Source organism: Oncorhynchus mykiss, chromosome 21 (assembly GCF_057628025.1).
Source record: "Oncorhynchus mykiss isolate SJ-2025 chromosome 21, ASM5762802v1, whole genome shotgun sequence".
Lineage (NCBI taxonomy): Eukaryota > Metazoa > Chordata > Actinopteri > Salmoniformes > Salmonidae > Oncorhynchus > Oncorhynchus mykiss.
Window position 1 is genome coordinate 37,237,811 of NC_143042.1, and position 24,030 is coordinate 37,261,840.

Here is a 24,030-nt window from a genome sequence, read left to right on the forward strand (position 1 = left end):
AATCACAGACAGTGTCACCAGCAAAGCACCATTACACCATCACACCTCCTCCTCAATGCTTTACGGTGGGAACCACAAATACAGAGATCATCCGTTCACCTGCTCTGCGTCTCACAAAGACTCGGCGGGGTCGGAATCAAAAATCGCAAATTTGGACTCATCATACCAAAGGACAGATTTACAACGATCTAATGTCCACTGCTCGTGTTTCTTGGCCCAAGCAAGTCTCTTCTTCTTATTGGTGTCATGAAGGCCTGATTCACGCTGTCTCCTCTGAACAGTTGATGTTGAGATGTGTCTGTTACTGGAACTCTGTGAAGCATTTATTTGGGTTGCAATTTATGAGGCTGGTAACTCTAATGAACTTGTCCTCTGCAGCAGAGGTAACTCTGGGTCTTCCTTTCCTGTGGCGGTCCTCATGAGAGACAGTTTCATCACAGCTCTTGATGGTTTTTGTGACTGCAATTTAACCTTTATTTTAATTGAACCTTTATTTAACTAGGCAAATCAGTTAAGAAGACATTCTTATTTACAATGACGGGCTACTCCGGCCAAACCCTAACGCTGCTGGGAAAATTGTGCACCACCCTATGGAACTCCCAATCAAGGACAATTGTCATACAGCCTGGAATCAAACCAGGGTCTGTAGTGACGCCGCTAGCACTGAGATTCAGTGCCTTTAGACCGCTGCAACACTCGGGAGCCCACTTGAAGAGACTTTCAAAGTTCTTGACATTTTCTAGATTGACTGAATTTCATGTCATAAACTGCTGTTTCTCTTTGCTTATTTGAGCTGTTCTTGCCGTAATATGGACTTGGTCTTTTACCAAATAGGGCTATATTCTGTATACCACCCCAACCATGTCACAGCACAACTGACTGGCTCAAACGATTTAAGAAGGTAAGAAATTCCACAAATTAACTTTTAACAAGGCACACCTATTAATCAATCAATCAAATGTATTTATAAAGCCCTCATGACTACCTCATGAAGCTGGTTGAGAGAATGACAAGAGTGTGCAAAGCTTTCATCAAGGCAAAAGGGTGGCTACATTGAAGAATCTAAAATCTTAAATACATTTAGATTTGTTTAACACTTTTTTTGGTTACTACATGATTCCATGTGTGTTATTTCAAAGTTTGTAGAAAATAGTAAAAAAATCAATAAAAACCCTTGAATGAGTAGGTGTGTCCAAACTTTTGACTGGTACTGCACGTGTAGAGAAATGTTGAAGTGAAAGAGAACATATGTGTGTTAAAACACGCGCGCGTACACACACACACACACAGAGACACGCAACCCCTTGTCAAACTACACCACTAGCACATTTAAATCTCAAACAGATCTGTATCAATATCTTTGACTTTGAACTTTAAATTCTCCACACTCAGATCCGACTGCAAGCTCTAACATATAACCTTTGGCCCTGAAGCCCTATTGGCTGTCAATGTTTATGAGCCAATCAGTCAGCTTTCTGATTCTCAACCCCTGACCTCTGATCCCTACTGCTTTGTCAGATCTTTGATGGGGCGCGAGTAGTGAACCTGTCTGAACCAGAAACACACACGCATACAGGCACACACGCAGTCTCTTTCATGTTTCCTTGCTCTATAAACTGACTGACAGTCTGATGCTTATAGAGGTTGTCAGGGCATTGTTCTGATGTTCAGATGTAGTGTTGGCTCCTCCCTAGTACACACTCATACACACGGGCCTCTCGTTCCTCATTGTACTCTGTAACCCCCCCCCCCCTCTCTCTCTCTCTCTCTCTCTCTCTCCCTCAGTCTCTCTCTCCATGACTCCTCATCCTCAGTGCTAACTCAGCACATTGCGTTCCCACTCTGTCTGCTGGAGGGTCTGCTCATTGCTTTTAAAACAAAATTTTCTCTCTCTCTGTCTCTCTGTTTATCTCTCTATGTCTCGCTGTCTCTCTCTCGCTCTCTGTCTGTCTCTCTCCTTCGTCCAATTTTCTCTCTGACACCATTCTTTTTCCCTCTCATCCATTTTGCACTACACCAATGTTAATCTCCCATTGTTCTGTTTTTCTCTCCTCCTCTTTCCACACACTCTCATTAGAACTGAGAGGCGGAGCAATGAGGGGCCTTAACGGCCTCTGGTGCAAAGCTTATTCTTCCCCATGGGTATGGTAACACAGTATTCCCACTGGGCACAGATGTCAATTCAATGTATATTCCGCATTGGTTTAACGTCCTTTTATTGAAATGACGTGTGAACAATGTTGATTCAACCAGTGTGTGCCCAGTGGGTGGTCTCTCAGTGATATAGGAATACCTTCCTAATATTTAGTTGCGCCCCCATTGCACCCCCAGAGTTCTTGGCACAAACCAGTGCGCCTGACACCTACTACCACACCCCATTCAAAGGCACTTAAATCTTTTGTCTTGCCCATTCACCCTCTGAATGGCACACCTATATAATCCATTTCTCAACTGTCTCATGGCTTAAAAATCCTTCTTTAACCGGTCTCCTCCCCTTTGTCTACACTGATTGAAGTGGATTTATCAAATCAAATCAAATTTTATTTGTCACACGTGCCGAATACAAGTGTAGACCTTACCATGAACTCCTTACTTACAAGCCCTTAACCGACAGTGCAGTTCAAGAAGAGTTAAGAAAATATTGACCAAATAAACGAAAGTAAAAAATAATAAAAGGTGTGGCGCAGTGGTTAAGGGCACTGTACTGCAGCGCCAGCTGTGCCATCAGAGACTCTGGGCCCAGGCTCTGTCGAAACCGGCCGCTACCGGGAGGTCCGTGGGGCAACACACAATTGGCCTAGCGTCGTCCGGGTTAGGGAGGGCTTGGCCAGTAGGGATGTCACTGTCTCATCACGCACCAGCGACTCCTGTGGCGGGCCGGGTGCAGTGCGCGCTAACCAACAGTGTTTCCTCCAACACATTGGTGTGGCTGGCTTCCGGGTTGGCTGTGCGCTGTGTTAAGAAGCAGTGCGGCTTGGTTGGGTCATTAACAGCGAGGACGCATGACTTTCAACCTTCATCTCTCCCAAGCTCGTACGGTAATTGTAGCGATGAGACAAGATAGTAGCTACTAAAACAACTGGATACCATGAAAAAGGGGTAAAAAAAATTAAAACATATATTTTTTTATTTTAAAGTAACACAATAATATAACAATCCCCATTAACAGCGAGTAGCAGCAGTAATTAACAGCGAGTAGCAGCAGTAATTAACAGCGAGTAGCAGCAGTGATTTATTGTTCAGCAGTCTTATGGTTTGGGGGTAGAAGCTGTTCAGAAGCCTCTAGGTCCACCTAGACTTGGCACTCCGGTACTGCTTACCATGCGGTAGCAGAGAGAACAGTCTATGACTTGGGTGACTGGAGTCTCTGACAATTTTATGGGCTTTCCTCTGACACCGCCTATTATATAGGTCCTGGATGACAGGAAGCTTGGCCCCAGTGATGTACTGGGCCGTACCTCTGTAGCGTCTTAAGGTCAGATGCCAAGCAGTTGCCATACCAGGCGGTGATCCGACCAGTGGTGCTCTCGATGCTCTCGATGGTGCCGCTGTAGAACTTTTTGAGGATCTGGGGACCCATGCCAAATCTTTTCAGTCTCCTGAGGGGGAAAAGTTTATGTCTTGCCCTCTTCATGACTATATTGGTGTGTTTGGACCATGATAGTTTGTTGGTGATGTGGACACCAAGGATCTTGAAACTCTCTACCCACTTTACTACAGCCCCGTCGATGTTAATGGGGGCCTGTTTGGCCCGCCTTTTCCTCTTGTCCACAATCTGCTCCTTTGTCTTGCTCACATTGAGGGAGAGGTTGTTGTCTTGGTACCACACTGCCAGTTCTTTGACCTCATCCCTATAGGCTGTCTCATCGTTGTCAGTGATCAGGCCTACCACTGTTGTGTCGTCAGCAAACGTAATGATGGTGTTGGAGTCGTGTTTGGCCTCGCAGTCGTGGGTGAACAGAGAGTACAGGAGAGGACTAAGTACACACCCCTGAGGTGCCCCATTGTTGAGGATCAGAGTGGCAGATGTGTTGTTGCCTACCCTTACCACCTGGGGGCGAACAGTCAGGAAGTCCAGGATCCAGTTGCAGAGGGAGGTGTTTAGTCCCAGGGTCCTTAGCTTAGTGATGAGCTTCATGGGCACTATGGTGTTGAACGCTGAGCTGTAGTCAATGAACAGCATTCTAACATAGGTGTTCCTTTTGTCCAGTTGGGAAAGGGAAGTGTGGAGTATGATTGAGATTGCGTCATCTGTGGATCTGTTGGGGCAGTAAGTGAATTGGAGTGGTACTAGGGTATCCGGGAGGATTCTGTTGATGTGAGCCATGACCAGCCTTTCAAAGCATTTCATGGCTACCGACGTGAGTGCTATGGGGTGGTAATCATTTAGGCAGGTTACCTTCGTGGTCTGCTTGAAACATGTAGGTATTACAGACTCGATCAGGGAGAGGTTGAATGTCAGTGAAGACACTTGCCAGTTGGTCTGTGCATGCTTTGAGGACATGTCCTGGTAATTTGTCTGGCCCTGCGGCTTTGTGAATGTTGACCTGTTTAAAGGTCTTGCTCACATCAGCTACCGAAAGCGTTATCACACCGTCATCCAGAACAGCTGGTGCTCTCGTGCATGCTTCAGTGTTGCTTGCCTCAAAGCGAGTATAAAATGCATTTAGCTCGTCTGGTAGGCTCACGTCGCTGGGCAGCTCGTGTGTGTGTTTCCCTTTGTCATCCGTAATAGTTTTCAAGCCCTGCCACATCCGACAATTGTCAGAGCCGGTGTAGTAGGATTCAATCTTAATCCTGTATTGATGCTTGTCTTGTTAGATGGTCCGTCTGAGGGCATAGCGGGATTTCTTATATATGTCCGGATTAGTGTCCCGCTCCTTGAAAGCGGAAGCTCTAGCCTTTAGCTGGATGCAGATGTTGCCTGTAATCCATGGCTTCTGGTTGGGATATGTACGTAGGTCACTGTGGGGACGACATCGTTGTTGCACTTATTGATGAAGCCGATGACTGAGGTGGTATACTCATCAATGCCATTGGTCTGTGCTAGCAAAACAGTCCTGTAGCGAAACATCCTCGTCATCTGACTACTTCCGTATTGAGCGAGTCACAGGTATTTCCTGCTTTAGTTTTTGATTGTAAGCAAGAATCAGGAGGATAGAATTATCGTCATATTTGCCAAATGGAGGGTGGGGGAGAACTTTGTATGCATCTCTGTGTGTTTGAGTAAAGATGGTCTAGAGTTTTTTTCACCTCTGGTTGCACATGTGACATACAGGTAAAAATGTAGTAAAACTGATTTAAGTTTGCCTGCATTGAAGTCTCCGGCCACTAGGAGCGCCGCTTCTGGATGAGCATTTTCTTGTTTTGCTTATGGCCTTATAGAGTTGGTTGAGTGCGGTCTTAGTGCCAGCATCGGTCTATGGTGGCAAATAGACAGCTACGAATAATATAGATGAGAACTCTCTTGGTAGATAGTGTGGTCTACAGCTTATCATAAGGTACTCTACCTCAGGTGAGCAATACCTCGAGACTTCTTTAATATTAGACATCGCGCACCAGCTGTTATTGACAAAAAGACACACACACCCCCCCACCCCTCGTCTTCCTTCGTCTTTTCTTCACGCAAATGACGGGGATTTGGGCCTGTTCCAGGGAGAGCAGTATATCCTTCTCGTTGGACTCGTTAAAGGAAAAAGCTTCTTCCAGTTCGTGGTTAGTAACCACTGTTCTGATGTCCAGAAGTTATTTTCGGTCATAAGAGATGGTGGTAGCAACATTATGTACAAAATAAGTAAAAACTAACAAAATAGCACAGGGGGTTAGGAGCATGTAAAACGTCAGCCATCGTTAAGGGATCATAGCTTTCACCTGGATTCACCTGGTCAGTCTATGTCATGGAAGGAGCAGGGGTTCCAAATGTTTTGTATATTCAGTGTAGATTACACTCATGGTTGGAATAGGGATTCTGTAGGAGATGGAACTGTGCTTTTGTTGCATATATTGATTAGAATCCCTCTCCATTGTGTTCACTCTGTTCCACTCCCCCCAATTGAGCTCCTGATTGCATTCTCTGACAGATGCTGGTGTCCCGTCGATAACGGTCCCCTCTCCCCTCATCATGAGCTGGTGGAACAGATTTTTTTATTTAATTCATTTAACATTTATTTAGCCAAGCAAGTCAGATGTTCTCTCACTTAAAATGTTCCAACCCCCCTTCAGCTCTTCCAGCTTATGAATGACACTGGTGTCACACTAATAATCGTTCCCCTTTCTCTTCAGTGTTTCAAATAACTGTTTGTGTCACATGAATAACCATCCCCCTCTTCTTCTCTCTATCCCAGGTAATATCATCGGCTCTGGGATCTTTGTCAGCCCTAAGGGCGTGATGGAGAATGCTAGCTCAGTGGGTCTGGCACTGATCGTGTGGATTGTCACCGGCATAATCACGGCCATCGGAGCACTGTGCTACGCCGAGCTGGGTGTCACTATCCCCAAGTCAGGGGGAGACTATTCATACGTCAAGGACATCTTCGGAGGACTGGCAGGGTGAGTGACTAGAGCTGTGGTGTTTGGTGACCTTTAATCCACAGCATACAGTACCAGTCAAAAGTTTGGACACACCTACTCATTCCAGGGTTTTCATTTATTTTTACTATTTTCTACATTGTAGAATAATAGTGAAGACATCAAAAATATATTTTAGATACTTCAAAGTAGCCACCCTTTGCCTTGATGACAGCTTTGCACACTCTTGGCATTTTCTCAACCAGCTTCATGAGGTAGTCACCTGGAAAGCATTTCAATTAACAGGTGTGCCTTGTTATAAGTTAATTTGTGGAATTTCTTTCCTTCTTAATGTGTTTGAGCCAATCAGTTGTTTTGTAACAAGTTAGGATTGGTATACAGAAGGTAAAAGTCCATATTGTGGCAAGAACAGCTCAAATGAGCAAAGAGAAACGACAGTCCATTATTACTTTAAGACATGAAGGTCAGTCAATCCGGAAAATGTCAAGAACTTTGAAAGTTTCTTCCAATGCAGTCACAAAAACCATCAAGCGCTACGATGAAACTGTCTCTCATGAGGACCACCACAAGAAAGGAAGAGAATTACCTCTGCAGCAGAGGACAAGTTCATTAGAGTTACCAGCCTCAGAAATTGCAGCCCAAATAAATGCTTCACAAAGTTCAAGTAACAGACACATCTCAACATCAACTGTTCAGAGGAGACTGCGTGAATCAGACCTTCATGGTTCAGAAGAGACTTGCTTGGGCCAAGAAACACGAACAATGGACATTAGACCAGTGGAAAAATGTCCTTTGGTCTGATGAGTCCAAATTTGAGATGTTTGGTTCCAACCGCCGTGTCTTTGTGAGACGCAGAGTAGGTGAATGTATGATCTCTGCATGTGTGGTTCCTACCGTGAAGCATGGAGGAGGAGGTCTCTCTCTCTCTCTCTCTTTCTCTCTCTCTCTCTCTCTCTCTCTCTCTCTCTCTCTCTCTCTCTCTCTCTCTCTCTCTCTCTCTCTCTGTGTCACTCACTCACTCACCCTCTTATCTTCTCTGACAACTTCTACCCAGAACATATCATCAAACCTTTGTACACATTGATTGAAGACTGTCTGTGTGTTCATAGTGTTCTCCCAGACGGTAAACACACTCAGATTAAGTTTTGACCTTGTCTTGTAACAGTCTCATGGATACATGGGTATTTTCAGATAGGAATCCACCCAGACAAAACAGCACCTCAGACTATTGTTAGTGTCCCATTATAGACATCAATACATCAATGAGAAATTTACAATGAAATATGATATTCTACCCAGAACCAACTGATATTCTCTGTTTGAAGGCTTTGTTTGGTATGTTAGAAATGGTCTCGAACTGTTTACTCCAGGTGCCTCAGATGTTTTGGTTTGAAGTTTTTCGGGTCGCATACTGTTTCCCTGTTTCCTTCTCTCTGTGATACCAAGCTACAATCAAGGAGTGTTTGTTTGGATGGTGTACTGTATAGGAGTAGGAGGAGGGTGTCGATAAGGACACCCCCGTGTTCCCGGGGGGAGTGGACTCTTCCACGGAGACTCTCCACAGGTCTCCACAGGGGTTTGTGTAAGTGCCCACTCACCCCAGCGGTGCAGGGCCAAGCATTCCAGGGGCCTGACTTGGTGATGGTGGTGACATACAGTCGTGATGACACGCTATTCGCAGTGTTAGCAAATAAAGTCCTTTACTGATGGCTCAGCTTTGGGGCTTTTCTTTAATCTTACAGACTTATTGCTTTGTGAACATTTGTTAACACACACACACACACACACACACACACACACACACACACACACACATATAGAAACACAGACATACATTAGCTCAACACTCGCTCACACACACGCATAAACACACACACACATTCTTTGTGAGGGACAACCAGGCTAACAAGGTGGACGCAGCGACGCGTAATGCTCTCTCCATAAGCTTGTGGAGAATTTGTGGAAAAACCATGTCCTAATGTGGCCTCCTCTCTAGTCAGCTAAATCTCAACTCCCCATTGCCCCCTCCCTAACACACACACACACACACACACACACACACACACACACACACACACAGACACACACACACACACACACACACACACACACACACACACACACACACATTCTAAGTGAATAACCTGTATTCTTCTAAGTGTAGACTCTGCCCCATTAATACAATTATGTTACCACACTCTGACCTGAAGCTAGTGTGTGTGTGTGTGTGTGTGTGTGTGTGTGTGTGTGTGTGTGTGCGTACGTACGTACATACGTACGTACGTCAGTGTCTAAATGCCGTTCATAACCCTAATTGACCCCTCTCCCTCCATCTCTCCCTCCCTCCTTCTCCTCTAGGTTCCTGCGTCTGTGGATCGCGGTGCTGGTGATCTACCCCACCAACCAGGCAGTCATCGCCCTCACCTTCTCCAACTACGTCCTACAGCCCCTCTTCCCAACCTGCTTCCCCCCGGAGAACGGACTGCGCCTGCTGGCCGCCGTCTGCCTACGTGAGTACCCTATATCCTGGAGGGAGAGTTGAGATGGTGGGGAGGGAGGGAGGGACTTTCAGCTGTGTAACAATTACTGAAAGTCTGAAAAACTCTTTAAACTTTGACAACTTTAATGAGTTATCCTGTAGACACACTTTTGTCAACTCTCTGCATGCTAAAGATTCTTTGTTTGTGTTGTAGTAGCGCCACTTGGTGTTTTGGCCATGACCCGAGTTCTCTGACCATGGGTAAAGTCACACATGGATGTGAAAGAGAGAGAGAGATAGAAGAGTGGAAAGGGCGGGAAAAGGACATAAGAAAGAAAGAGGAATGAAACATCAACAGACTGTTCTTTCACAAATCTAAGAATATGGGATAGGTGCCAGCAGTAGCTACACCTGGTTTACTTACGCCTTATAGCTTTCAACCATCCAATCATAGCAGATCTGTGAATGAGCGTGAAGGGCAAAAAGAAGGGAACGACTTTGTGAGGTTCTATCTGTCCTTTTCTCTCTCTCTCTATCTCTCTCTCTTTCTCTCTCTCTCTCTCTCTCTCTCTCTCTCTCTCTCTCTCTCTCTCTCTCTCTCACTTCCTCCTTCTGCCCTTTTTTCTCTTCACCCAGGGTCAAAGAGCATGTAAGGAAGAGAGTGGGTAAAAGAAGGTAGCAAAGTGGGAGAATGTTTTAAGACAAACGGATACTTGTGTTTGCTCCACTCTGAGAGTCGTAGTGCCGGAACCCTCTGAAAACTTCACACACGCTGCCCAAATACCACAAGCAGTGCTCAGACAGTCAGAAAGAGACAGATACACCTTTCTGAACAAGGCATTTTGTTGCCAATTATTTTGCAGACTTTTCTTTATATCTGAAAGGTGTTGTACTTTTATTTCCTCCAACTGACCTAGTAATCGTTGCAGTATTATGTTTAAAATTCCCGCCAACCCCTCCCTTTCATCTTACCGGCTTTGGCATGCATTAAATCATGAACATTCTATTGTTGTTATTTCAAGCTATTTCAAACATGTAGCTCATTTAAATAGCAGTCTGGTCCAAGTAGCAACGTTACCTGCTCTATTTTGGGCACACAAAAAAATAATTTAAGAATGGATTTAGGATAGCTGAATCTAGCAAGCCAGGCAACTAAAAGCCACTTTATAGAAATGTCTTTGGTTTGTTGCTAACGTTAGATTCTTAGGTGCCCAATTGTTTTAATAGGCTACATATCGTGAATCCTATGTGGGAAAAGTAAGAGAGAGGGAGAGAGAGAGGGAGAGAGAGGGGGAGGGAGAGCGGGAGAGAGAGAGGGAAAGAGAGAGGGAAAGAGAGAGAGGGAGAGAGAGAGGGAGAGAGCGGGACGGGGAGAAAGAGAGAGAGACAGAAAGATGGGGAGAGAGAGAGAGAGAGATGGGGAGTGAGAGAGAGAGAGAGAGAGAGAGAGAGAGAGAGAGAGACAGAGAGACAGAGAGACAGAGAGTCATAGCGACAAAGGGAACAGAGAGAGGGAACATGAACAGTGTGAAGCTAGTTTGTGAAAAAGCAAACAACCTCCCTTTGTCTTCTGTCTGTTAAATCTTTCCAAAAAAACCCTAAGAACGGTTTAATAATCATCTTCAAATCAGTGTTTTCTAAGAAGATCTTATCAATAGATCTTTGCACTTGGATCAATTGTTACTTGAGCGACTGATTAACAGTTTGGGAAACTGTTCTTTAGTGTCACCAGTACCCACTTTATATGTCATGTACCTGTATCTATCTTGTTGCCCATGTTTCCCATAGAGCAGTATACTCTGATAGCTGAACCCTTATTACAATTCCTCTTTTTCATCCCCCTCTTCCCTCTCTCCCTTTTTCTGCCCTTCCTCCATCTCTGTTTTTTTGTTGTTGTTTCTTACTGCCCCTGAACGTACAGTACACTCTGGATCTGTGACTGGCTGACTGTGTCTTGGGGAGGGTGGGTGTCCGAGATGTTCTGTAGGTTTGTGTTCTACAAGAGGTTTCATGTGTCTAAGAAGAGTCGTGAGAGTCCAGACGTCCTTGCTGTCTGTTTTCTATCACAGATGCCCTAGAAAATCAATATACAATCTATAGCAGGTATGGGGATGTTTTTTGTGAGGGTGTTATGTGTTTCCAGTACCTGAATGGTGCTGTGCAATCACTTATTCTTACTATACACAAAAAAAACCGAAAAACTACAATACAGTATATATATATATTAACTGCCCCCCACTCCTGTTTTTGTAAACACACAACCACAACCATTCATTGGTCACTGGGGACTCGTGCTGCAGCCACGGGCATACTTTAGGAAAGTCTCACCGGGTTCAGAAACGTGCCACCAGCCAGCTCCTCCCCTCTCTCTGTCTCCGTGGCCTGGAGTTGGTGCCTTGTTATGGAGTTCCTCAGATCCCAGTGTGTACTCAGCTTACAAACAGCTGAGAATGGCTCGGGTTCTCAGAACGCGGACGGTTTCCCAGGTGTTAACCAGAATACGTTCCTCTTAGCCTGACCACATGTAGAACAGAGAGGAGTGGGATTCATGCTGTTTTGAAAAATGAGAGTATGAGACAGCCCACAGTAGGGCTGATTAAAATGTGCCCCTGCCCTGCAGCACAGGTGCTGCCAAGTGGATATGACTGCACTGTCAGGGGCATTTTGCAGAAATGTCACCGATGTTTTCCATTACGTATGTTGTTGTTACTGTAATGACTGCTAACGCACTTGCCGCTTGGCAGAGAGAGCACATCTGTACGGTTCGTTCTTCGTTACGTATAGTTGTTGTTTAAATGTAGATATGGGGTTCGACACACACACACACACACACAGCTCAACTCATATGTGGTTGTCTGTATTTCCTGTTTACCGAATCAGAGAGCAGAAACAGCACAGTCTTACTCCCCATAGCGCACACTGGCTCTCCCACACACCACTACCACTGTTGTGTCTACAGTGTGTTGCAGCTGTTATTTTGTTAGCCTGATCCAAGATTTGTACTTTATGTGCTTTTTACGCTCCATTGTACAACAATATTCAGAGGAGTTGGATAAAGCACACACAGATCTGGGACCAGACTAACTATGTGTTACCGGCTGACAACATGCCCACAGATCAGGCCAAACAGCCCCATACCCCCTTTCCTCTCACTACCCCCTCGACTTCCCCCAAACCTCTAAACATCATACACTCTTTCACAACTATCAACTACTAACAAGCCCCTCCTCTCTTCCCCTGTTCCTCTCCTCCTCTCCATCTGTGCCTGGCAGAGCGGGATAACCAACAGATTTTTCACCTAGTCGGCTGGGGGAGTTTGAACTAGCGGCCTTTCAGTTACTGGCCCAGCGCTCTTAAAACCGCTAGGCTACCTGCTGCCCCTATTGTTACCATCACGTCTAACATTACCCGAGTAAGTAGGTCTCCTTACCCTTGCAACAGTAAGGAAGCAGCTCTGCCAGAACAGCCCATACATCTCCTGTTTCTGTAGCGTAGTGCAGCTTGATGTACAAGTACACCACCTGGACAGGACGTCAATTCCATTGCGGGGACCATGGTGACATGTACTGTACTGCAGCACGAGAAAGGTGGAGGTGGGACAGAGTGCAGGACAGACACACTGAACCCCAGTCAGTGTCTGTGGATGAACTCAGACCCATGAGCCTTTGGCGTGTGGTACGAACTAGGGGGGGGGGGTCCTAGTTCGTTGTGATAGTACAGCCCCACTGGGCACACACTGGTTGAATCCACGTGGTTTGCACGTCATTTCAATGACGGTAGCAAAGGTAGCTGCGTGTGTCACCTTTTGTGACACGTCACGACCAGTTGTAGCTCAATGTGTGTTACTGCAACTCCCGTCGCACACACACACACACACCTTCTTCTCCCTCCTTCCGATTCTCTATCCATCCGCTACTACTGTTTCTGTTTCTCAGTCTCTCTCTCACTCCCTCTATTCCTCTCTCCTTACGTCACCGTTTATAGTACTATGACCACTAGCTAGTGTCCGTGCACTCACACCGATCGCTGTTGGAAACCCTTCAAAAAAAAAACACAACAGAAGGGAAATGTAGTGTAGTCGTGTACTTCTCCCTTTGTGCATTGTTAGCAACAGATCTCTGCTGAGCTGATGAGAATTCTATGGTGAGAATTCCTCCAGTCTACTATGTTTATTGTACTGGGATTCGCCATTGTGTTCCTGTGTTATTCTGGCCTGGCTAGTGTAGTGTAGCAGAGAGCAGTGGAGGACATGAATGAACGGCGCACAACGCCCAGCGTGAATTGTATTGTGTTGATCTCTGTTGTGTAATATTTCTTGTAGTTCAATTTAATTCAAGCTTTATTGACAATTGAACCTTTCAGTTGAATATAATTCCAAGCTTTATTGACAATTGAATTCAGTTTAATTCAACAAGCTTTCGTGGCATTATAAGTCCCTATCTTATATTGCCACAGCAAAAACGCATAATGATTAAAAACACATTTAATCAATTATAACACTCTTTCTTATCGCTCTCTCTCTCTCTCCACCCCCCCCCCCCTCTCTCTTTCAGTTTTGTTGACGTGGGTGAACTGCTCCAGTGTGCGATGGGCCACCAGAGTCCAGGACATCTTCACAGCCGGCAAGCTGCTGGCCCTGGCTCTCATCATTATCATGGGCATCGTGCAGATCTGCAAGGGTAGGACTAGGCACCGTGTGTGTGTGTGTGTGTGTGTGTGTGTGTGTGTGTGTGTGTGTGTGTGTGTGTGTGTGTGTGTGTGTGTGTGTGTGTGTGTGTGTGTGTGTCACACTCCATACCACAGAGTCTGCCCATCTCTCTCATCTCTCTCTCGGTCCAGAGACACCACAAAGACACCAAACCCCACTGACATCCCATCACTGGGTCACTGTGGACTCAAAGTCTGGGTCGCTGTGGACTCAAAGTCTGGGTCCCAAATGACACCCTAATCCTTCTTTTCACCACAGCCCTATGGGCCCTGATCGAAAGTAGTGCACTACATAGAGAATAGGGTGATGTTTGCGACACAGACATAGCTTCCCGATTCACAGAGATTACAGTTCTGGGGCCTCTGATAAAACTCACAGAGCTAATAGAGTTTTAAGGTGGTTTTCATCCCAGTCGTGTCTGTGGGTTAGTTAGCATAACACTAATGAGGGTCAGTTATGAGAAAGACAGACAGAGACAACAGTGAGAATAGGGCTGTAGGCACAGAGAGAGGAGAGAGGGATTCTGAGTGTTGGTGTAAGAATACAATGGGTGAGAGTATGGGAGAATCACCAACCAGAGAGAGATGGGGACAAAGAGAGAGTAAGAGCAAAAACTGAGGGAGAGAGGTGGGGAAGAGGCAGACAATGACAGAGAAAGAAGGAGAGGAAGAAAGAGGGAGGCAGGAAGAGAGATTAAGGATGCATGACCTGTTCGTATTGGCATGACAACGAAAAGATGAGACTAGGAGGAAAGGACAGAGATAGACGGGGTCGGAAGTAGACATGGTGTGCAAGCCAATAGTGCGTACTCTGTCTGTCTGTCTGTCACACACACAAACACACACACATGCACACACTGCATCCTTATTGTTATGTCCTATGAGTGAACTGGCAGCCCCCTTGTCAATCTGCATTGCTATAACAGAGGCAGTAGTAGTGAACCAATTTCACAAAGCTTAAATCTCTACACATCCCCAAAAAAATCCTCATTCAATTTCTTTTCATTTTTATAAATACATATTTCACAAAAATACTAAATCTAGGCCTACACCACTCTAAAATCTAGGCCTACACCACCATAAAATCCTCATTCTAAACCCCATTCGTTCGTTCTTCTTCCCCTCTGTTCCTCTCTACTCCTCCAGGGGAGTACTTTTGGCTGGAGCCAGCCAATGCCTTTGATCCCTTCCAGGAGTACGACGTGGGGCTGATAGCCCTGGCCTTCCTACAAGGCTCCTTCGCCTACGGAGGATGGAACTTCCTCAACTACGTCACTGAGGAGCTGGTTGACCCCTATGTGTAAAGCCCTACTACAATTAGTCCACGCGTGTGTCCCAAATTCTATATTTTGATATTATATTTGAGAACTGGACTGATCCCTATTGAATGAGACCTACATGTCTTTAATGAAGGGTCTACCTTTTTGGTCTCCCTTTTCCCCATCCGTCTCTCAATTCTGAACTGGACTGATACCTATTATCTACATGTCTCTAATGAATGATATACCTTCCCCCATCCCTTCTCCCCATCCCTCCATTCCTCTCTCTATTCTAGGAATCTTCCACGTGCCATCTTCATCTCCATCCCCTTGGTGACGTTCGTGTACGTGTTTGCCAACATCGCTTACGTCACCGCCATGAGTCCTCAGGAGCTGCTGGCCTCCAACGCTGTTGCTGTAGTGAGTAGCTCCACCCACCGTCCTGCCAGGATCAGGAAGCAGCTCTGGGTTTATTCACGTTCAATCTCAGTATTAACAAAGGCCTCTGGCGCCCCCTTGTCGGTCACAGAGAGTTAATGGTCCTTAAATTCAGATTCAACTTTGAATTCTGCTTAGTGGAGTGGCATATCTGTACCATATTATCAGTCAACTGATGCTGCAATTTAAACTTTTAAGTGTATAAGTATCAAACCTTGTGGTGTAGCTATGTAGCAGTTCATTGAATGTGTAATTGTGTGTTTCACCATATTCTCTTGTCCCCTCTCTTCCTCCCTATATTCCTCCGTCTATTCCTTCCTTCCTTCCTTCCTTCCTTCCTTCCTTCCTTCCTTCCTTCCTTCCTTCCTTCCTTCCTTCCTTCCTTCCTTCCTTCCTTTCTCCCTCCAGACGTTTGGTGAGAAGCTGCTAGGCGTGATGTCATGGATCATGCCCATCTCTGTTGCTCTGTCCACCTTCGGAGGGGTCAACGGGTCCCTCTTCACCTCGTCACGGTATTCTCCTCCACATTATTTATCTGCCTCCTGTATCTCTGTTTTTCTTTATCTATCTCCATATACAGTACCAGTCAAAAGTTTGGACACACCGACTCATTCCAATATTTTTCTTAATATTTTACTATTTTCTACATTGTAGAATAATAGTGAAGAAATCAAAACTATGAAATAACACATATTGAATCATGTAGTAACTAAAAAAGTGTTAAAACAAACAAAAAATATATTTAAAATTTGAGATTATTCAAAGTAACCACCCTTTGCCTTGATGACAGCTTTGCACACTGGGCATTCTCTTAACCAGCTTCATGATGTAGTCACCTGGAATGCATTTAAATTAACAGGTGTGCCTTGTTAAAAGTTCATTTGTAGAATGTCTTTCCTTAATGCGTTTGAGCCAATCAATTTCAAGAACTTTGAAAGTGTCTTGAAGTGCAGTCGCAAAAACCATCCAGCGCTATGATGAAACTGGCTCTCATCCTCTACTGCAGAGGATAAGTTCATTAGAGTTACCAGCCTCAGAAATTGTATCCCAAATAAATGCTTCACAGTTCAAGTAAGAGACACATCTCAACATCAACTGTTCAGAGGAGACTGCGTGAATCAGGCCTTCATGGTCGAATTGCTGAAAAGAAACCACTACTAAAGGACACCAATAAGAAGAAGAGACTTGCTTGAGCCAAGAAACTAGTGCAATGGACATTAGACTGTCCTTTGGTCTGATCAGTCCAAATTTCAGATTTGTCTTTGTGAGACGCAGTGAGACGCAGAATAGGTGAACGGATGATCTCTGCATGTGTGGTTCCCACCATGAAGCATGGAGGAGGAGGTGTGATGGTGTGGGGGTGCATTGCTGGTGACACTGTCAGCGATTTATTTAGAATTCAAAGCACACTTAACCAACATGGCTACCACAACATTCTGCAGCGATACACCTTCCCATCAAGGTTGGCACTTAGTGGGACTATAATTTGTTTTTCAAGTTGGACCGCAGAGTGAAGGAAAAGCAGCCAACAAGTGCTCAGCATATGTGGGAATTTTTTCAAGATTATATGTAGAAAATAGTAAAAATGAAGAAAAACCCTTGAATGAGTAGGTGTGTCCAAGCTTTTGACTGGTACTGTATATCTTTCTCTGTGAACTGTCTTGTTTTTTTTTTATCGGTGTACTTATCCCTTCACGTCAACCGTTCCTTGCTCCGTAATGTTGTACTGCGTTAGATTGTATTAGTAGTTAACCCGTCTCTCACTCGCTCTCAATCTCTCTCTCTTTCTCTCGAACAGGTTGTTCTTTGCTGGAGCCAGAGAGGGCCACCTCCCCAGTCTCCTGGCCATGATCCACGTGAAGCGTTGTACCCCCATCCCTGCTCTGCTCTTCACTGTGAGTGCTACATCCTTTCTGTCTCTCTCTCTCTCCATCTCTCTTCCCCTCTTTCTTTCTACCTTTGACACAGGTGTCTGTGTCTGCACAGTACACTATACAGTGGCAAGAAAAAGTATTTGAACCCTTTGGAATTACCTGGCTTTCTGCATACATTTTACATCAACATTTTATCTGATCTTCATCTAAGTCACAACAATAGACACGGCGTGCTTAAACTAATAACACACAAATTATTGTGTTTTTCTTGTCTATATTGAATACATAATTTAAACAAAAATAGATCTCAGAAGACCTAAGATTAAGAATTGTTGCCTTGCATAAAGCTGGAGAGGGTTACAAAAGTATCTCTAAAAGTCAGTCCACGGTAAGACAAAGTGTCTATAAATGGAGAAATTTCGCCACTGTTGCTACTCTCCCTAGGAGTGGCCGTCCTGCAAAGATGACTGCAAGAGCACAGCGCAGAATGCTCAATGAGGTTAAGAAGAATCCTAGAGTGTCAACTAAAGACTTACAGAAATCTCTGGAAGATGCTAACATCTCTGTTGACGAGTCTACAATATGTGAAACACTAAACAAGAAAGGTGTTCATGGGAGGACACCACGGAAGAAGCCACTGCTGTCCAAAGTTCGCAAAAGAGCACCTGGATGTTCCACAGTGCTACTGGCAAAATATTCTGTGGACAGATTAAACTAAAGTTGTGTAGTTTGGAAGGAACACACAACACTATATGTGGAGAGAAAAAAGGCTCAGCACACCAACATTAAAACCTCATCCCAACTAAACTATGGTGGAGGGAGCTTCATGGTTTGGGATGCTTTGCTGACTCAGGGCCTGGACACCTTACAACTGAAAAATTAATTCCCAAATTTATCAAGACATTTTGCAGGAGAATGTAAGGCAACATGTCCGCCAATTGAAGCTCAACAGATGTTGGGTGATTCAACAGGACAACAACCCAAAATACAGAAGTAAATCAACAACAGAATGACTTCAACAGAAGAAAATACGCCTTCTGGAGTGGCCTAGTCAGTCCTGACCTCAACCTGATTGAGATGCTGTGGCATGACCTCAAGAGAGCAGTTCACGCCAAACATCCCAAGAATATTGTGGAACTGAAACGGTTTTGTAAAGAGGAAAGGTCCAAAATTCCTCCTGACCGTTGTGCAGGTCTGATCCGCAGCTACAGAAAACGTTTGGTTGAGGTTATTGCTGCAAAAGAAGGGTCAACCTGTTCTTAAATCCAGGGGTTCACATACTTTTTCCAACTTGCACTGTGAATATTTACACAGTGTATTCAATAAAGACATTAACATTTAGAATTGTTTGTGTGTTATTAGTTTAAGCAGACTGTGTTTGTCTATTGTTATGACTTAGATGAAGATCAGATAAAATTTTAGGACCAATTTTATGACCAATTTATGTAGAAATCCAGGTAATTAAAAGGGTTCACATACTTTTTCTTCCCACTGTATATACAAAAGTATGTGGAAGAGTGTTATAGCAGCAAAGGGAGGAGTAACTCCATATTAATGCCCATGATATTGGAATGAAATGTTCGACGAGCATGTGTCCACATTCTTTTGGTCATGTAGTGTACCTTATATTTTCATATACTGTACCCATATTGACCCATTCTCTCCCTCTCTCCCTCCATCCCCCAGTGTCTGTCCACCCTGTTGATGCTGTGCACCAGTGACATGTACACCCTCATTAACTATGTGGGCTTCATCAACTACCTCTTCTACGGGGTCACTGTTGCCGGGCAGATCGTGCTGCGCATCAAGGCACCCGACATGCACCGACCAATCAGGGTGAATTTCAAAGAAGACATTTTCTTGGCACTGGGTTCTTGAGGCTATACTTACTAAACGTTTCCAACAAATCTTCATTTAGGATACACTTTATATATACTTTTTAATTGGACGTCCCACTTTAAATCTTTGTCATACATCTATATTTATATGATTGTTTAGTACACTAACGTAAACTCATGTAAACTCGTACATCGCCTTGGTCCGTACAATTGCCCTTATTTTAGCTCCCCAAAAACGTAATACTTCCAGATCAACTGTACTGTCAATACCATTGTAAAGCACAATTTCTCCCCTTTCCAACAGAATCAATTACATGACCTAAACGCTGCCCGTTTCTGCATAATTCAAGCAGGCAATGAGCCCCGTCAGGTCTTTTTAAAAATGGCGGGTGGGGAAGAGAAACTAATGCGTGATAGTGAGAAGGAGAGATGTTGTGTGGGAAAATTGCTTTTTTTCACTCGATCTGTCCAACAGCTTTGAGAATGATGATCGCATGCAATGAGGACGCAAAAAAATTACTAGGTATCCCCCATTACCCCTGTCACTGTCCATTTCTTGTTTTTAAAGGAGGACAGAAGTGCTACACCTGGTGGAGAGAGATTGTAAGACAGAAATAGATGCTTTATGCGTGCTGTACGTTACGACATGACACGTCAAGAGGGTCAGTTTTTTCAACTTTTCTCCAATACTATAGGGCCATTACCATGTCGATCAACGCTTGAATAGAAACCTAGTTCACACCCCCGATTTTGACGTCAACACAGTCGCTACAGTCCCATCAGTTTTCTTTGTCGCCTCGTTTGAATGTTGCGGTTGCAGCACATTTGTACGGAATGGGGTGAGTTTACGTTACTCCTCTTACACCATTTAAGCTAGAAATTACATTCAAACTTTAAAATGTGTAGACTGGTCTGGATTAAGTTGCTTGCATACAACTTTTTGATAATATTTGTACTTTTTAACCTATTACGCTTTTTGTCCTTAAAAAATGTAATCCTCCACTTGAATGGGATTTCTAAAACCTTCTAAAAATCCCATTGTTATAAACTTCTGTGACTTCAAACATTCTATTCACTGTCAACACTGTAATTTTTTGACACAAATCAGCTACATTGACCACTTCCCCCGTTGTCTCATGTTAGATAGCGTGACGACCGTCTGCACTGATCTGTCTGATAACGCGCACTCACAGGATAGCTAAAAACAAATTTGGCTGTTCTAACGTTCGAAAATGTTACCAAGGTGACATCGTCCACTGAACCACCTTTCCTAGCTAGGTAGTGTAGTGAAGATGTAGCTAATGCACAAATATGTTTTCAATATATCCGTTCTGCCGTAATAGTGCGCCCAGTTCTACAGCACAGCTGACTGTCCTCTGCGACATTATCATCATTATAACAAATGTTATAAAGTAGCGAAGGCACAGTGCCAGCTGTCAGTCAGATACTGTACGTGCTGATTTCTGATTACAGTCAAATAACTTTGGTGCCGTTCAACTTCATCAACAAGCTGGCAAACAAGCTACCTAAAGGCCATTCAAACAAGCTTCCACTAGGCTGCTAGCTAGAGCAAGTTTGCTCAGATGATGAGTTTGCCGTAGTAGCCAGTGCGTCATAGCTACTGCGATTTTTTTAAATTTAGGAACTAGTGTTAGATCGATGAGCAAAAATCTAGATTTTTTTTTTAGAGACGAGTTCCACGTCCTACAAGACAGATCAGTTGAGGGACGAGTGTCGCATAGGGGTGTCACATTATGACATCCTGGTCTACTTCTCTGCTATTTAAATCTGAAATCAGAACACTTCCTCCACTACCACAAGAATACTTTTAAAGAGCTAAATCATGTCCCACAAGTTTACTTAATGTAAAAGTACCATCTAGTTTGTTTCACAGTGTTTAATTCCCTTTTGAAAGTATGGGCTAATTTTATAGCTAGTGCAAAGATTTTGGTAAATCTGACTAGGTATTTGAGGGCCTATTCTCATTGTGTTTTTGCATTATGACTCCACCGATCTCTCTCTCTCTCTCTCTCTCTCTCTCTCTTTCTCCCCCTCCCATTTCCTCACCCACTCCCTCTCTCTCTCCCCCTCCAGATCAGTCTGGTATGGCCGGTCATCTACCTATTGTTCTGGGCCTTCCTGCTTATCTTCTCCCTGTACTCTGAGCCCATTGTGTGTGGCCTCGGCATGGCTATCATGCTGACTGGAGTGCCGGTCTACTTCCTGGGTGTCTACTGGGACAACAAGCCTGAATGCTTCAACAGCTTCGTTGGTACGGCAACTTTATTTCTTTATTTAACCTCTATTTAACCAGGCAAGTCAATTAAGAATAACTTCGTATTTACAATAAACTGGAACTTCCTTCAGATGAATTCAACATTATTCAACCTTTAAAATCGTTGTTGTTTTTATTAACTCAACTGTCTCTGGTCACTTGACGTTATGTTACGCATGTTGATTCACAGCGTGTCACTACTAATCTCAGTAGCCACAACCAAATCGGCAATGTTAAGGCTGTTATGATAGACTATGTGTCCGAAATATGTGTTGCCTACTGCTTACTAAAACAACACACTGTGCACTAATCAACTTGCGTATCATTTAGTCTGTACTGTGTAGTAATCACACGGAGGTCTCAAAAGACGATTCTCTGCCTCATTAGTGTGCAGAGAATTCTGCTAGATGAAAAGCCAAAATGAGTATGACATCCTGGCATACTAGATTTTCAAAATTCCACTTACCATAAAACATTCTATTTTCCCAAACCCAAAATTCCTACTATTTAGAGCGCAAGTCCGGGTATTCAGACAAGGCCACAGTTACTAATCTAACTATCTAACCCTGTGTATTTTCCTGTTACATGTGCCAAGGCTCTATTGCACTGTGTTTATGATGTGATACTTATAAACTTCTTTGTCTCTCTCTCTATATCAACTTTGCATTCACTATACATACGTTTGCGGTCTTTTGTCATCCTCTTGTTTCCCTCTATTTCTACTATGGATCCACTGACTAGTTTTGGAGTCTACTCTAGTGTCCTAACCGCTCCTCTTCTCTCTCTTCAGCCAAGATGACCTACCTGGGCCAGAAGTTCTGTGTGGTGGTGTATCCAGGGGAAACGAAGGGAGCAGGGAACGGGGAGGAGGGCGAGGAGCTGAAGGAGTCCCAGGCTCCTCTCTCGCAAGACGATGGGGAGACACAAAAGTCTGCAGACTGCTAAACACACACCTTTAATAGCCCCCCCCCACACACCACCACCGCCCACCAACTCCTCAACACACACACACACACACACACACACACACACACACACACACACACACACACACAGACACAGAGAAACACACTCTTATTGAGGTAGAGTCAGAGTTTCAGGTATATCATTATGGCAGAGAGAGGAGTTAACACTCATAGACTCTTACTCTTAGTGACACACACGGTTTTTATGTGTTCACCAGTCTGATTGTATCTTTATTTCAATCACCAATGTTGTGCCAAATAGAGGAGAGGAGGAGGAGACCTATATAGACCTATATCCGGTCATCAGTGTGCCACCTTTCAACGCTGCTTATTGCAGAAGACATATCCAACCTGACATCCTCACAGATACACACTCATCTTTTCATCCTCTAATCCTTTCATTTACCCCCTTAACTACTCTTTTTTTCCCATCCTCCTCATCTTCCTCCACACACTCCCTGAACACTCCATGAGTGAGAGAGCGCTGGCCATTTTAAAGTACTCGTACTGTACTGTGGCAGATTCATCATCAGCATTGCATTTGTGTTTTGTTTCTTTTTTGCCACATTTTGAATAGAATTTGCCTTGTCTTACTGAAAACGCACCAAAGCTGTATTCCTTTATCAAAACCATCAAATTCAGATGAATTCTTTGAATGTTCTGTTTCAAATACACTAAATACTGTCTTTGATTCCAAAATGTTTTTTATAATTGTTGTAATTGTTTATATCACGTGTCATTGTTATTATATTCGTTTTTTTATGTTCTATAACTTTTCGGTCTTCTTTTTCTTTTCTTTTTTGCAACAGTGAAGGTATACTTTTAAGAGCCTATGAGGGATCTGGTTCGGTGCCTTAGGTATTGGTATGTAATTGTTATCATTGACAGGTTATTGTATCCAGAGATTTTTAAAGAGATTTTTTTTTTTTTTAATCATGTTGATGAAAAAAACAAAGAAATGGCCATTTTGAATATTCCAGGTTGACTCAGTGCGTTTACTGCATACCCGAGGAAGATTTCATTAAAGGCAGACAATCAACTCTACAAATGAACAGTCTGATGATTTAAAAGACGAGAAGCACAGACTAACAAGCCGACTACAGTTCTTACACCTATAGAGACACGGACACACACACTCGCATGCACACAAACACACACTCATATGTCAACGCCCTGGGAGGAAATTGTCAGAAGTTGAATTGTATGTGTAGCTAAGCTTACTGCAGGGTAAATCAACAGCAGTGGCGTGCTGGTGTTGATGTAAATGTCTATTATTAATGTCTATCAGTAATGAGAAAATTCTGTATTTTTGTAGATGAATACACATCTACACATCTACTCTTCAAAGTAGTTTGATAGTGCTTTATTTGGTGACGTTTGAATTAACATAACTAATCATGTTTTATCCCCAAAAGAATAACTGGATAATATTACATGAATGTAAAGTTACGTTTGTTGTTAAAGTGACATCAGGGATTTAAATACACCCCCTATATGAACGAGAAATATTCTGTTTGTTTGTTGTCAGGTGACTCTGTAATATACAGTATACATACACTACCGGACAAAAGTCTTAGATCACCTACTCATTCAAGGGTTTTTCTTTATTTTCACTATTGTCTGCATTGTATAATAGTGAAGATATCAAAACTATGAAATAACACATA

General features: G+C 43.8%; 1 protein-coding gene across 2 annotated transcripts in view; it reads left to right on the plus strand.

Moving 5' to 3' along the window:
* LOC110500480 (large neutral amino acids transporter small subunit 2) overlaps nt 1-23,411 on the plus strand; it is a 32,340-nt gene extending 8,929 nt beyond the window's left edge. For both annotated transcript variants that reach the window (XM_036957895.2, XM_036957896.2), the window contains 10 exons: nt 6,345-6,549; nt 8,887-9,038; nt 13,561-13,686; nt 14,861-15,014; nt 15,270-15,393; nt 15,820-15,923; nt 17,210-17,306; nt 18,972-19,121; nt 21,218-21,395; nt 22,189-23,411. In XM_036957895.2, coding sequence (XP_036813790.1) covers nt 6,345-6,549; nt 8,887-9,038; nt 13,561-13,686; nt 14,861-15,014; nt 15,270-15,393; nt 15,820-15,923; nt 17,210-17,306; nt 18,972-19,121; nt 21,218-21,395; nt 22,189-22,343 — 1,445 coding nt within the window. In that variant the 3' untranslated portion in view covers nt 22,344-23,411. The remainder of the gene's footprint in view (nt 1-6,344; nt 6,550-8,886; nt 9,039-13,560; nt 13,687-14,860; nt 15,015-15,269; nt 15,394-15,819; nt 15,924-17,209; nt 17,307-18,971; nt 19,122-21,217; nt 21,396-22,188) is intronic.
* Nucleotides 23,412-24,030: the final 619 nt, after the last annotated feature.